We start from the raw sequence: 16,094 nt of genomic DNA, 5'->3' as shown, positions 1-16,094 counted from the left end.
AAAATGATCAAAATGCCAGGAACACATCAATCCCCTTGGCATCTTCCAGGGACTAGTAGAGATGAAAAGGACACCCAGAGTTGTAGGGAAGCGACATATTGTCGTTGTTTCATGACACATTTTCCACTAGTGCTAAACACATCTGGAGGCGGTGTGGTATTTCTGTCTCTCTAACTCTTCTCTGCTTTCTACACTATGACAAAATGATCATTTTGGCATCATCAAATAATATATAATTTCATGTCAAATGGAAGTGCAGGGGTGAAGTCCAGACGCCTGTCAATCAGGACACGGCCTGATGGTGCCTCCTTGAGGGTGAGATCTCCTCATAAGGAGGATCCTGGAAACCTGCCCCTCTCTGTGGCTTCACTTTCCTGCTATCTAGTCACTCTGAGAGCTGCCGCAGCCACTGCCATTGGATTCACATGACCTTGCATCCACCAGCCTGTGATGGTCCTGCATTCTGTCTCATTTCAGGTGGCTTCATGAGTCTGAAGAGGGACTTATGGACTCGTATCCGACTTACGGACTTGAGTTGAACTGGACTGGGATGTTTTACTGATGCATAATTACTTCTTGATATAAATCGCTCTCTTACACATATATGAGTGTCGCTGGATTTGGTTCTCTAGTCAACCTGGCCTAACACACCAATAAACTCCAAATATTATTTCAACGTTCTTTTTAATGTTCTTTGAGTTTGGGAACAAAACACAATCTGAAGAGACAAGATCAGAATTTAAGGGTGGCTGGGTGTAAGGTTTTCCAAGGAAAATCTCCTAGGGTAGCCTTTGCTGGTCTCAGGATTATAATAACCAGGTTCATTATCATGATGAGAAAAAAATTCCTAAGTGTAACTTTCCTGGCCTTTTTCTCATCCATGCAGTTTTCCCGTTTCTTAAATTTTTCCCTAAAGTCGCTGTAATTGTTTCCTGGGACCTTAAAAAAATCTATTAAAGCTGCTTTTTTTGAATCCTCAAAACCAGTCACCATAAACTTCTGAGTTGACATCTCTTCCTTGAATACATCTTTTAAGTTTTCTTGACTTTCCTTTAAGTGATCCATCCATCCATCTAAAAACTTGTTTTATGTGGCACACCATTTCTGTAAGTGTGTTGCAAAACTTCAATGATTTGGGAAGGTGTACACTTCAATGATTGCTAAAATTTTGATATTATCCCTGACCTTAATGTAGGTTCCCATCCCACCCCCACCTCATGGCACTTTTGTTTTTAAAGCACTTTAAAGAGACTAAGACGGGTATATTACTGAGAGACCATGTCTGCAGTCATCCACTGATCATAGAGACATGTTAAAACACATTTTGTTTGGAAAAAAACCCATGCATGCACGAACTGGACCCCTAGTGGTAATACTTTCTAACTAATCTTCTTCTGTGCAGTTTTTTATTATTCTAGTAAGGTAGGTCAGAATGTGGTCAGTCTGAGGAACTTTCGGAGGCTTGGGGAGCAGGAAGGTGATTTGGGGAGCAGGAAGACGATTCTGAACAGCAATGTTTTGGGGACGATTAAACTGTGTTCTTTAGAGTAGATAACAAGGGAAATCAGTAAGAACCGTATTTAGTAAACGACCACAAAAAAAAAATAAGCAAAATCTGGGTAGTTGTGTGGTAACCAGGAATATGGAAAAACAAGCATGTATTTTATAGTCCAGGGACAATCAAATCTTTGATAAACAAGCTGAGTGGTTTATATGTGTCTATAGATGAGCTCTTCGGAAGGAAAGGGTGGCTAAGCCCGGAAACATTTTTACAGACAAAAATAGGAACGGTCTGATTTGGGCTAAGAAAATAAGTTGGCCTTTTGAACAAGGACTCAAGCCCTCTGCTATTGAGTTGATTTCCACTCAGAGCCACCCTGTCGAACAGAGATTTGTCTGCCCCACGCCCGTTGGATTTCTGAGACTTTACATCAGGGAGCAGACAGCCTCCTCTTTCTCCCGCAGACCCACAGGTGGGTTCGAAGCGCGGACCTGCTGGCTGGCAGCTCCGTGCCTAAGTCACCGTGCCTCTACCTTCTCCGAGGCGCATAGGCATGGCACTGCACGGGCCAGGATCAACGGGCCCATTGCAGACCGCGCTGCCCCCCCAGCGTTGGCCCGGGCTGCCGACAATTCCAACGGTTCCGTCTCCGAGTTCCCCCCAGAGATCGCCGAGAAACGTGTGCGCAAAGTCCCGCCTGGCCGAGGGCAGCTCTGAGAACACCCCACCCAAACCGGGAAAGGGGCGGGAGAGGAGGGAGCTCGTGCCCGGCGCGAGCGCGCGGCTCCGGGGGCGGGGGGGGAGTGGGAGGGGGCGCGCGGCCCCGTAGGCGGGAGCGCGCGGCCCCGGGGGCGGGGGAGTGGGAAGTGAGCGCGCGGCCCCGGGGGCGGGAGCGCGCGTCCTTCACGTGACCTGGCCCGCGGGCGGCGACGCACACGACGCGCCCCTCACGTGCTCCGTCTGCAGCCCCGTCGCCGGCGGAGGCGGGCGCGGGCGCGTCCCTGTGGCCAGTCACCCGGAGGAGTCGGTCGCACAATTATGAAAGACTCGGCTTCTGCTGCTAGCGCCGGAGCTGAGTTAGTCCTGAGGCTTCCCTGGGCAGCCCTTGTCCGGCGGCCTCTGCTGCCGCCTCCGCAGACGCGTTCCGATAGATGGCTACAGGCCGCGGCGGAGGAGGAGGTGGAGTCTCTGCCCTGCCGGAGTGCGCCCCGTGAGGAGAATGGTACTGGACCCACGCAGGCCCGAGCGGCCAGTGGCTCTGGGGGTGGCGGGTGGACCTAGCGGGGCCCTGGCGGCGAGGGGCGGCGAGCAGGTGGCCCGTCGGGCGCGACCGCCCGCCCGCCCGCCGCGGGGAGCGCCCTGGCGGAGGTCCCGCTTCTGCGAGGCCCCTCTCGGGGCGCGGGCGGCGCGAGCCGGGCAGCACCTGAGCCCGGCGGCCGCCGCGCTCAGCCTCCCCGCGGCGCACCTCCCGAGAGCGCGGTCCCCCTGGCGCCAGGCGCTGCCCGATAAGGGAGCCAAGTGCTCCGCTCAAGTTCTGCCTGGAAAGGAAGGACTGGGAGGGGACCTGAAAGGGGGGGCAGAGGACACGGGGTTGGAGCTGCGCCCTGGTAGCTTGCCGCGCGGCGGGTGCGCTACAGGTACATTTCCCGCTTGCAGCCAACGGGGAGAGGTCTGCCCAGATTGGCTGGAGATCTGCTTTGGAGCTTTTAGCTAGCAAGAGTTAGGGGTTTGATCCCGACGCCGCTGTAGGTACCGGCGCGATGTGCTTGTGGTCAGACAGCGCATCCAACTACCTCCCCGGCGGTTGCGTCGGATTTCTAACCCGAGGCGCAGAGTAGGGAGAGGTGCACGGCAGCTTCGGGTCGGAGAGCCAAGTTTTCAATGCCCTACAAAGAAAGCAGTGTAGACCTGCGACTTCAAAAGCAGGATACCTGGCTCTGATCCCATCTTAAACCTGATGGCATAGTGGGTTACCTGTTGGTCAGCAGTTCGAAACCCACGCGCCACTCCGTGGGGGTGGGGAGGGGGGAGAAGACGAGGTTTTCTGCTTCCCTAAAGATTTACAGTTTTCGGAAACGCACAGGGGCAGTTTTCTGTGGTATCGGTCGCCGTGGGTCAGAATTGACTCGAGGGCCGGGAAGTTTGGTTAGGTTTTTTTTCCCCTAACTTGATAGCCTCCATGGCATAGAGCCTATGCAAACAACTCTCCCTCTGGCGGAGTTTGGCAGGTTTTTTTTTTTTCTCTCTCTTAAAAGCCCATTCAAAATCGAAAGCAAAATTTTACTTCAGACGACAAATGTGGTTCTACTTCGAAAGGTTGTATCTTTCGCTGTATTCCACTTTTCTGTGTAACGCGGTCAATTTAAAAACTGGGTAGTTGAGGCAGGCCCTTTATCAACGCTAAATTGTACAAATATATTCATTAAATGAAATTGACTTAAGGGACTCTACTGGCAGTCTACTTTGGAGGGAAAAGTTGAATCATAGTAGTGCCTTTTTATTTTAAAAAGTAAACCTTCCTTACTGATTATCCAGAGATATAGCTGCTGTTCCTTTTTAAAAGGTAAATCGTATTTATTTGTACATCAAGATCTTGGAATAAATATCCTGGTTAGTTAGAATGTAGAAATGGAGATAGCCATCAATTTCAAAGCCATTTCTCTTTAATTTTTTTTCTCAGCGCAGCAATGGAAGACACATCCACTGCTTCATCACACATTTACTGAGTGCTGTGTTTTAGAAAGCTCTGTGTTATTTAGTAGTCTAGACTAATACTCACTTCTCTAGTCTCGAGGGCAGTAAACATGCGAGGGCAGTAAACATGCGGATTCCTATGGAAGCCCAGGGTAAGCCCGGAGGGGAGAATCTGGGTAGGCTTGCAAAGGAGCCTATAGTACAATAGGTGAATTTCGTAGAGTCAAAAGAAATTGAAATTAGAAACAGAAAGGGCATTGAGTTGGTGCAGTTCTCAACCTGTGGGTTGCGACCCCTTCGAATGACACTTTCACAGGGGTTCCCTGATTCATAACAGTAGCAAAATTGCAGTTAGGAAGTAGCAACGAAAATGATTTTATGGTTGGGGGTCACCACACATAAGGAACTGTATTAGAGGGTCGCGGCATTAGGAAGGTTGAGAACCACTGCTCTAAGGCATCTCAGCTCTAGAAGAGAGAAAGCACCCTTAATTTACTCTGGGAACTACTGTACAAGTAGTGTACATAGTTAGGAATGAGTGTGGTGTGGATGATGTGAGGTACTAAAACACATTGCGGACGGATCCCGACTTACTCGCGTTTCGCGCGCCATATGTTACGGACGGATCACAAGATAACTCGGGATTTCTACACGCTGTCTTCAGATGCCATCTGCTTGGATATATTTTAACTACTTCGTTTATTTAGGCATTTGCATCAGTAGTGAATGTATCAAACTCGATTGTCTTCATGTTCTTTTTTGTTTAGCATTTTAGTGCATTTTGGTTAAATCAAATAGTTATTATTTGTTTCAATGGTTTTGCAAGGAGTTGTGCACTTACCATGATCAAACCTCAGTGAAATATAAAACATCACCTAAATCGCTCAAGTGGTCTCCGTTACACAAAAAGACATGGAGAGATTCTTAGCCCTAATTCTTCTAATTTTTCAAAGTAATATGGATTATGTTATTTTTACAAGAAGTTTATAGTTTCCTGAAGATTATAATAGTTCATAAGAGTAATAATGTTCCACATACATTGCAAATTATTGTGAGATGTTTTATATTCAAAAACTGAAAATTATAAATAAATATGCTAAAAAGTTGATGAGATGTAAACCCATTTATGGTTTAATGCAAAAAAGCCCCTAACAGCAGAAAAAATACACAGCCACTTGGGTAAGTTGGTTGAAAAAAAATACAGTCTTTAATGTGTTAAGATTGTTAAAAGATAGGCCAAGGCCAGGTTTCTGAGGTATGCATGCCATGCAGAGGAGGTTGGATTTTATGCTGGAGGTATTTGGAGGATGAGTTAGTATGAGGTTAAGCTGGAAAGGAGGCTATTGAAAGGTTGACCCAAAATAGTCCTGGCTTAACATAAAGCGATACTGGAAGAACAGGAACAGCTTGAGATGCTTAGGAGTTAACAATTTTCAAACTGGGTGGTTTATTTTATAGAATAATCACTTCTTAATTTTTATTTCACTTTGTGTTGGAAAATGTAACAGTAACTAGACAAGAATGGAAAAGATATATAGTTGAAGGAGGTACTTAAAAGGTGCATTTTTAATTTGATTTTTCAATGCAGATATGTTGAAGCAAGTATTGACAAACATTTGAGTTTGAGTGTTCTACCCTCATAAGTATTTTGATCAAGTGCTCTGATAGTCTCTTGCTTGCTCTTCTAAGATAGGAGATTTTGGACGTATAAATATTATTGTTAGGTGCCATAGAGCTGTGTTGTCCTCTCATCCATTGCTGCGTTTGAGTTGTGTTGCAGTTACTCTGTCAGTTGTCTCGAGGGTTTTCCTCTTTTTTTGCTGATCCTCTACCAATGTGACCAAAAATCAAACCAAATTCACTGCCATTGAGTCGATTCTGATGCATAGCGACCCTGTAAAACAGAACTGCCTCGTGGGTTTCCAAATTGTAATTATTTTTAAAATTTTATTAATCATTTTATTGGGAGCTCTTACAGATAATATAACAATTCATAATTCAGTTAGATCAAGCATAATTTTACAGTTGTTATCACCATCAGTTTTAAAACATTTTCTTTTTTCTTGAACTCTTTGATATCAACTCCCCTCTATCCCCTCCCTCCCTCACCCAATTGTTGTTCTTTATAGGAGTAGAGAGCTTTATCTTCAGAGTGACTGGCGGTTTTAAACTGCTGACCTTGAGTTAGCAGCCCGATGGGAAACCATTTTGCCACCAGGTCTCCTTTACCAAATGTGACAGAGTAGTCCAATGAACTCACATATACCCAGTACTATCAGTTGGGCTGCTAACTGAAATATTGGCAGTTTTAACCTACCAGCCACCCCACAAGAGGAAGATGAGGCTGTATGTTCTCACAGCGAACGACAGTTTTGGAAACCCACAGAGGTTGTACTCTGCCCTATAGGGTCACTATAAGTAGGGATAGACTTAGTGACGGGTTGTTTTGTTTTATTTTTGTAATGTCAGTAAGTACCATATATACTTGAGTATAAGCTGACCCGAATATCAGCTGAGGCACCTAATGTTACCACAAAAACTGCATTAAAAGTGTGCTGAAAAACTCGGCTTATATACGAGTGTATATGGTATTCAGCATTTACATTCCTCCAACTATTCTGTTTGAAACAGAACAGACCCAAAGAATGCTTTTACATTTGTACATAGGGTTTGGCTGATCTTATCTTTCTGTCACCAGATCACCAATCCATTTTGTTTCTGTCTCATCCTTTTCTATTAATTTTGGGGGTCATTATTGGGGAGCAGGTTATTTGCCCAGTAGAATCCCCACCGTTTAGATCTTTGGAATGCATCCTTATAGTATTATGTAACATGTTCCTGTCTTCTGTGTATCTCCTGTGTATCTCCTGTGTAGTTAATCTAACAACTTGATCAGATTCTGGTTTGATATTTAGGTAATGTGTCTTATTCCTTTAAAAGACACATGTCTGGTTGATTTTCTTTACATCCTCAGACTGACCTGTGGGTTCATGTCAAACCCTTGACTCACGGTAAAGTTCCCTTCCAGCTGTTTATCTCAGTTTTAGTGATTGCCATTGATGTATTATTTCTTTTAGGGTCCCTCCATCCTTCCCTATTCTTTTTTCCCCTCGTTTTTATATATGTTTTTGCTTTAAGAATACCACAGCCGAGCATACATCAGTTCAGGATTTCTGCAGCACCTCCCGTTGTAGAAGTACCGGGCAGCTGACCCATGGTGCCACTGGAGCTCCTTGGCACCGACTCTTGAATTGGTTCTGTTAAGTTGTGCAGCCATTCATACCTTCCTCTTCTGAATTGTTTCTACCCTCGTACCATACACTGGGACTGCCTCTTGTGAGTTTCCTATATAATTTTTCAAGTTGCTGTTAATTTGATCTTTTGTCTGGGGAACCTCTTAGCATAGGAGTAAATTTTGCAAAGCCATCATCTTTCTTTTTTTTTTATTATTTTAACAATTTATTGAGGCTCATACAATTCTTATCACAGTTCATACATATACATACATCAATTGTATAAAGCACATCTGTACAGTCTTTGCCCTAATCATTTTTTTCTCCTCTTTTCTTTTTTTACATTTTATTTGGGACTCATACAACTCTTATCACCATCCATACATATACATACATCAATTGTATAAAGCACATCCATACATTCCCTGCCCCAATCATTCTCAAGGCATTTGCTCTCCACTTAAGCCCCTTGCATCAGGTCCTCTTTTTTTTTTCCCCTCCCTCCTCTTTCCCCCCTCCCTCATGTGCCCTTGGTAATTTATACATCGTTATTTTGTCATATCTACCTTTCTTTTTTTTATTAAATCATTTTATTGGGGCTCCTACAGCTCTGATCACAATCCATTGTATCAGGCACATTTGGACATATGTTGCCATCATTATTTGCAAAACATTTTTTTGGTACTTGAGCCCTTGGTATCAGTTCGTTTTCCCCTAACCCCACCCTCCTTCCCGCATGAACCCTTGATAATTTTTTTTTTCATGTCTTACACTGACCAATGTCTCCCTTCACCCACATTTCTGTTGTTCATCCCCCTGGGAGGGGGTTATATGTAGATCATTGTGATCAGTTCCCCCTTTTACTCCCCACCATCCCCTTCCCCTCCTGCTGTCATCCTCTTCTTTTTAATTAACCTGTCTAGTTGTCATTTTATCAATTCTGACTCGTGGCCCCATGTGTGCAGAGTAGCACTACTCCATAAGCGTTCCAGTGCTGTGACCTTTCAGAAACAGGTCACCAGGTCTGCCTTCCGAGGTGTCTCTGGGTGGGTTCATATCTTCAGCCTTTTGGTTAGGAAAGCCCTTAGCTGTTTGTTCCACTCAGTACTTTTTAAAATTCCAAACTCAACCTCACTGCCATCGGGGTCGATTCCAACCGACACTGACCCTAGAGAGCAGCGTAGAACTGCCCCTGTGGGTTTCTAAGACGTTTTGGGAGTAGAAAGCCTCATCTTTCTCCATGGGAACGGCTAATGATTTTAAGCTGCTGACCTTGCAGTTAGCAGTCCAACATGTAATGGCTTTTTTCACTTGGGAAGCAAAAAATCAGAATTGTTGACAGGAGTTTATGGGTAAGGATTATCATTTGGTCTTTTTTGTGGATTTGAACTGAGTCATTTATGCGACTTAGTATCAAAGAACTTAGATATATGTCACTTTCAATGGGTTCCTTATAATTACTAAGTAGATGTCGATAAGAATTAAGTGTTTGCCTAAAGAATTGGGTTTCCTACTTTATTTTCTAACTGATGATTAGTTCAAGACAAGGAAACTAGAGTGTTGGAAGCGGAACAAACTGAACATAATTAAAGAAAATGGTGACACATTGTGATCAATGTGTGGAAGTTGTCAAATGGGAACTTAGCTTGCAGTGTAAACTTCCATAAGAAACTCAACAGTGAAATATTACTTTTTTAAAAGATTGGTTATAATTTGAAGTAAGTTTGTACTTGTAGATATTTGGCTGACCCTTTGCTTCAGTTCAGCTTGGATTTAGAATATTACTCTTGATCTCTTTAACCTGTGGTTTTGATAGTGTGTGCTTAGTCTCTTGGCCATTTTAGAAGGTCTACCAAACCCAACCCACTGTCATCAAATTGGTGTGTCTCGCACAAATCTATAGGATAGTGGAGAACTGCTCTTGTGGGTTTCTGAGACTAAATATGTGGGGCCGCCGGTGGGGTCAAACTGTTGACATTGTGGTGAGCACCCCAACATGCAGCCACTAGGACCTTCTTGGAGGACTTAGAGCTCCGTTAAAGAAAATTTTATGCAGAAGTAAGTACGTCTTTGATGTCTGTGGGCTTGGATCATGTTTTAAACATTTTTGCTAAGTCACTTATCTTTTGCGAATATCATTGTTACCTTGTCTGTAAAAGGCAGGTGATATTTTTTCCTCTGCTTGACCTCAGGAGCAATCTAGAATTAAAGTCTGTGAGCACTACTTGTCTTCCTACCATCATGTAAATATGTTAATAACATACCACCTTAGCTCACCAGCTTTCAGACTTATGGAACACCCCGCTTCCCCCCTCCAACCTTTGGCAATCCAGTTCCTTGTAGAAAGACAGTAAAAAAGCTTTTAAGACAAGCCATATAACTACCTGAGGTTAGAGTTAACGGATTGAAAAGTCTATGCAGGGTGAAACATAACACGCACAGTTACCCAGTTTCTTCTAACAATTTGGTAAAACACTAGAAATTATTGAAGGAAAGCTATCAGGGTACAGAGACTGTAATTATCAGAAGACTTCAGAAATGGTAATAAAAAAATGGGGCTGTAAATTACTTTAGTATGGGAGCCAATAGTCTTCCCAGTCTTTAGTTCACTTGAGACTCATGAGACCTATATTGCCCATCAGTACTTTCAGTCTCTCTGGTTTCTTGGGATCCTGCTATCACCAAACACGTTACTGTTTGGTAGGGATAACAGTGTATAACTGTGAATCTGAAGAAATGGGCCTTACCCCACCATCCTACCACCAGAATCTATTGGGGACATATGTGTCCCACATAATTGTATCAAAATCCATCTCAAAAACATTTTCCCCCTTGATTTCAGTATGCATTCAATTACTGAAAACATGGTATCAACAACGGTAACAAAACTTACAGGGGAGACTAATTCAGCCATGAAAAGGTTAAGAGTATAATTTATCTACTCAGTACCAAGAAGATATTCTTCCACTATTACGCATATACCCTAAAGCAGGGATCCTCAAACTGTGGCCCGAAAGCCACATGCAGCCCGCTGAGGACATTTATCCGGCCGCTTGTCCTGATTAGCAGCCGACTCGTCCCAGGCCCATAGGAATTTGTTCATAGTTTTTTTAAACTATAGTCCTGCCCTCCCAATGGTCTGAGGGACTGTGAATTGGCCCCCTGTTTAAAAAGTTTGAGGACCCCTGCCCTAAAGAACTACAGCATGAGGGGAGGAGTGCTCTCCCATGTTCACAGCAGCACAGTTGACAACAGTGAGAAACTGGAAGCAGCCCAGATGCCCAACAGGGGAAGAATGGATAAAGAAGATATTCTTGAGTACGACAGAATAGTGTGTAATAAACTCAGGCTGTCTTTTCATAATATTCACTATCATGTCTGAGCACTTAGCGGCTGTCATTATTCTAAGTTCTTTACATCTATCCCTCCATTGTCCCTCAAGAAAACGCCATGAAGTCATCACCGTTACTATCGCCATCATTTATATAAAGAACCAAGCCTTCTGCCTCAGGTCAATGCTGACTCATAGCTGCCCTCCTCAAATACCGTTTCTGCAGCTGTAAATCGTTTTGGGAGCAGAAAGTCTCATCTTTCTCCCAGATAAGCAGAAACAAAACAACTTGCACAAAGTCAACAGGTCAGTAAGTAGTGGATAGTAGGTGTTCCCTTGCTTACTGTACAACATTGCAGAAGGATTTTGATACTTAAGGCAAGTCTGTTTGTGAGATCTCAGATGACAGGTGTTACATTAAGTTAAAAAGTTAATATTTTACACTATGTGTTTAGCATTTTAAAAGAAACTTTATCAAATTTTCTTCAAGTATTATGAAACCTAATAGAACCTTAAAAAACCCTATTGTTTTTAATTAAATAATTTTATTGGAGGTTCGTACAACTCTTATCATAATCCGTACATACAGCTATTGTGTCAAGCACATTTGTACATTTGTTGCCATCATCATTCTCAAAACATTTTTATCAAATCAGTTCTGTTCTGATTCATATTAACCCTATAGGGTAAAGTAGAACAGCCTACAGGGTTTCCAAAGCTATATATAATCTATAGAAACTGGTTGTTACATTAACCCCCCCCACAAAGAAGCTGGTGGATTTGAACCGCCAAACTAGCAGCCAGGCACTTAATCACCAGCTCATCCTAGTAAAACCTTCTTTCCACCTATTGCCATTGAGTTGGTTTGGACCCACATTGACCATGCACAGGGTTTTTGAGGATGTAAATCTTTCCAAAGCTATCATTTTTATAGGCACAGAGAGCCTCATCTTTTTCCTGTGGAGTGACTGATGGCTTTGAACCTCCAAACTTGAAGGTAGAAATACCATTGCTTACTTGCCAGGACCACCAGGGCTCCTTAAAGTATAACCTTAAACCCCAACCAAACTCACTGCCTTCAAATCTGTTCCAACTCAGCAACCTTATAAGATAGGGTAGAACTGCCTGTAAGTTTCTGAGATTATAATTTGTTTTTTCTTTCCAGTTTTATTGGCGTATAATTCACATATTATACAGTTCAATCATATCAAGAAGAGCTGTACAGTCACCACCACAATATTTTTTCATTGTTGGACTCATTGTTATTAACACTACATTTCCCCCAACCCTCTTCTGCCTTAATTTTTTACAGGAGTAGAACTCCATGTCTTTTCTCCAGAGGAGCAGTTGGTGGTTTCAAATGGCCCACCTTTTGGTTAGCAGCCCAACTATACCACCAGGGCTCCTAGAAATAGTAGAACCTTAGCTAGTAATAATTTTCGGCCTACATGCTTGGTTTTTAATTTAAACTCTAGGTTCGAAAGGTTTGAGTTCCATTGATTTACTTTTGAACAATCTGCCATTGAAAACTGCGGAGCACGGTTCTACTTTACCACACATGGAGTCACTTTGAATCACAATGGAGTCTATAACAGTTAAAGATAGGTTATTTATAACTCAGCTGTATACATTTGATAGAGTGGACTTACCAGAATGACGAGCTCCTTATCAGATTGGAGAAGTCATTAAACCAGAAAGATTTTTGTGTTGGCTAGAGCTAATATTTATTTTTTTTTAATGAAAGTATGGCTAACTGATTGTCCTCCCACTGAGTAGTTCTTTTTTTTTCCCCACCTGATTTGTAGTGATGTTTTTTTCTTTCAAGTTTCTGTTTTTAAGCTATAGGGAAGCTTCAAAAAGATCCTGGAAAACTACATTATCTTTTAAGTCCATTTTTTTCACAAACATTTATTTTGATATTTTAGCAATCTCAGGTATTTAGGGGAAACTTTGATTCAGCACAAAATTTTAAAATATTTGATTCCTCCCCCCCAATCGACGGTATCAGCTATCATCTTAGAAGGATGACTGTTAATCTCTTTTCACGTGCCTAATAACTTTCCATGTTAAAATGAATTATTTTAGTTAAGACTTTCTATAAACTACCTGAAAAAAAAAATAGTACTGCCTGGGTGAGATTGCTGGCTCCGTATGGCCTAGTATTCAAACGTTGAGTCTCTTGGCCTCCAGGATCTGGCATTATGGCAATTGTTCACAGTCTTTATCAAACATCCTTAACCCCATAAATCTAGGGCACTATTGGGCTATTAAGCAGTTAGAGTAGCCTTCTGTGAGGGCAGCGGGAGAACTGGAATGAGCAGGAAGAGAGTTGGGTACAGTAGGACTCTCTTTACAAATGTCATGATTTGAATTTGATTCGATTAATTTTTTAATATATAAAACTTAAAAAGTTGGCAGCGCTGTCATTCCACAGAAGCTTTTCAGTGTTGCCTTTAAAAAACATATTTGCTGCTTAGAAAGTTTACATTTGAATTACATTGATTATTAGTAAATTAGTTAACTAGTTAGCAGTCAAATAAGAACTTGAGGGGAACTCTGGAGTGTAGGGCCTGCGAAAGTGCCTGAAAGTCAGATGACCTGGATCCTATGAGATGTCAGAGGTGGTACAGGAGATAAATGGCTTATGTCGACATTTTGCTTTGGGCTACCCTTAACTTTGTCTTTGTGAAGCTCGTTATCTTTTACAGCAGAAATTTCTGTTCAGTTCTTTTATCCTTACATAAGCTGCTTGGCGTTAACCCCATGTATGTACAGTTCATGGGTCAGCCAGAGACTTGGCCAGAGTTAAGCATACAGAATATAGAGATCTTTTTCTGAGAATTTTTCCATCACTTTCCAGATAATATGGTTGTCTTTGGCCCTTGAAGCCTATTCTTTTTTTCAATCCAGTAGGTTTCTGGCATTTCTATTGGAGTTTTAGCTGCTCCCTTGTTTTCAAGCAAAAAAAAATTTTTTTAAATCAAGCATTCATTATTGTTCCTCTATTCCGAGTGTTGCATTCCTCCAGTTTTTTAGGTCATTGTTATATCTTGTACAGTTTTTATAGTTGTTATTCTCTGTGTCTAATGGGAGCTAGTCCTTTATAGGTTCCCTTATAGCTCCCTTCTAACTTTAAAATTTTAAAAAATTAATGTAATTCTTTAATATCTTCAAAATTGATCTGAATTCCAAATTATAAGAGAAAAAGTCATTGTTTGCCCATATGTTTTTCCTTGGGCACATTACTAAACTTGGAATTGCTAAGTAATAAGATATATGCTTAACTTTATTTATTTATTTTTTAACTTTATTTTTAATAAATAATTTCATTGGGGCTCTTTCAGTTCTTTTAACAATTCATACATCCATTGTATCAAGCACATTTGTTCATATTTGCCATTATTTTTTCCCCAAAACATTTTCTTTCTGCTTTAGCCCTTGGTATCAGCTCCTCTTCTTTTTTACTCCACCTCCCACCCTCCCACCCTCGTGATGCTTAACTTTTTAGGAAGTGTCAGAATGGTTTCTAATAGGTTGCTTCATCTCTTTCATTCCCACCAGAAGTAGGTGGAAATTACCATTTCCCTACATTCTGGATCCCATTCGTATGGACAGTCATCTGAAATTTTAGCCATTCTAATAAGTGTGTAATGGAAAATTGGTGTGATTCTAACTTGGCGTTTCTCTGATGACAAGCTGCGGATTTGTATGTACTGGGAGCCCTGAAGTTATGAGCATCTGACATTCAAGCAATTCCTACTTGCCCTTTAGACTAGTTGTCACAGCCAACAAAGTTAAACAGTAGCAGACTGAACATTTTTATCATTTGGTAGGTTCAGTCTGGTACTGAAACAGGTAGCATTGTAGTTGAGAGACTTGGTGTGGTGAGCCCTTTCAGGAGCCTGCTGCGTGAGATTGATTATTGTCAGCACTGTGGCAGAGGGACGTAATCCAGTGTTACAGGAAAGCACCATCTTTGAGGGAGCGGCCTTGCTTATGACTGTGTCCAGAATCCAAGGGCAAGAGATTTGGTCATTAATCAGTGTATATGGCTGTTTATCTTATGTAAGAGGGAAGTTAGGGTACTAGCTAGATTTCGGCTTGTAATTTTTCCCATTCCAGATACTTTTCTGGTTGACTGAAGCTTAAAAACTTAGGTCTGTTCTGGTGACATTTCCTTGGCCATGACTGGACTCGGCCAAAGTGGTTAGAAGCCCTGACACAATCTTGAAGACGTAGTTAGAACTGACCTCACTCATAACCTGAGGGCTTCCTGTATTTGTGAAGTATTTATTCACATATTATTTTTAATCGGGGTTTTCTTATTTCTGAGTTGTAAGAATTCTTTATCAATTCTGGATACAGATCCTATTATATATGTGTTATATAGATTCCACTTTTGGGGGGAAAGAGTTTGTTACCAATTTGATATATAGTTAGATTCATAGTGTCATTGTTACTTCTCCCTAGGTACCTGTTGTATCTGACTTGCCCCTGCCCCTCACCTTCACTTCTCTCAGTTTATTCTCACAGCTTCCTCTTTATAATTAGTCAGTAGGAGGAAAATATATGGGCCTGGTTATGAATGGAGCCACTTGGCTGGTTAGTTAAAAGCACCCAAGCTATACTACTTTTCAAAGTAGTATTCACAAACTTCAGTGAGGAGAACCGCACCCAGCATGCGGAACATAGACTGGTACTCTGTTCTTTACTCTGTGTGCTAAGCAAGATGGACTGAGGTGAGAGTCAATTTCTTAATGAGTCATAAGGTCAGTGGTTGGGACCTTAGGAAATAAGAAAATTGAAAAATGAATGGTCAGAAGTTCTGGGAGACAGGTTGATAGTTGAATTCTTTGGAATGGTGCCGTATTTTCTTCCTAGGGCTGCCATAACAAATTACCACGCGCTGGAGGCCAGAAGTCTGAAATCCAGGTGTTGACAGGCTTGCTTCTTTTTGGAGGCTCTAGGGGACAATCTTTTGCATGTCACCTCTTAGCTTTCAGTGACTGTTAGCAATTCTTGGTGTTCCTTGTTAATGTCGTAAGGTCGGGGTCTTTTCCTGTAAGATGTATATTTTAAATGTCTCTTAAATTAGTGACCAGTTCATGATGCTTGTATGCTTCTTAGCTCAAATTCATAGATCTGGTAGCTAAAGAAATTGCTTCTCTTTGCTTATTAACTTGAAGAGTTTTTGGTTCCTATTCTTGGGGCCTTGAGCTTGGTAGATTTGCAATCCTTAATGCCTAAACAAGGAATGTTTGAGCAGCAAACCCAGTCATGGTTTTGATTAATTTAAGCTGAGACTACTTGGTGGCTCGTTTGAGTTCTTTATGCT

The 16,094-nt window shown here is 42.1% G+C and overlaps 1 protein-coding gene across 2 annotated transcripts in view; it reads left to right on the top strand.

Moving 5' to 3' along the window:
• The first annotated feature begins 2,589 nt into the window (after positions 1-2,589).
• The window catches only part of TRPM7 (transient receptor potential cation channel subfamily M member 7), a 115,325-nt gene continuing 101,820 nt past the window's right edge, over positions 2,590-16,094 (top strand). For both annotated transcript variants that reach the window (XM_075531548.1, XM_075531549.1), the window contains exon 1: positions 2,590-2,723. In XM_075531548.1, coding sequence (XP_075387663.1) covers positions 2,721-2,723 — 3 coding nt within the window. In that variant the 5' untranslated portion in view covers positions 2,590-2,720. The remainder of the gene's footprint in view (positions 2,724-16,094) is intronic.

This window comes from Tenrec ecaudatus, chromosome 14 (genome assembly GCF_050624435.1).
Source record: "Tenrec ecaudatus isolate mTenEca1 chromosome 14, mTenEca1.hap1, whole genome shotgun sequence".
In the NCBI taxonomy this organism is placed as follows: domain Eukaryota; kingdom Metazoa; phylum Chordata; class Mammalia; order Afrosoricida; family Tenrecidae; genus Tenrec; species Tenrec ecaudatus.
The sequence above is the reverse complement of the archived record's forward strand: the minus strand, read 5'-3'. Positions and strand labels throughout refer to the sequence as shown.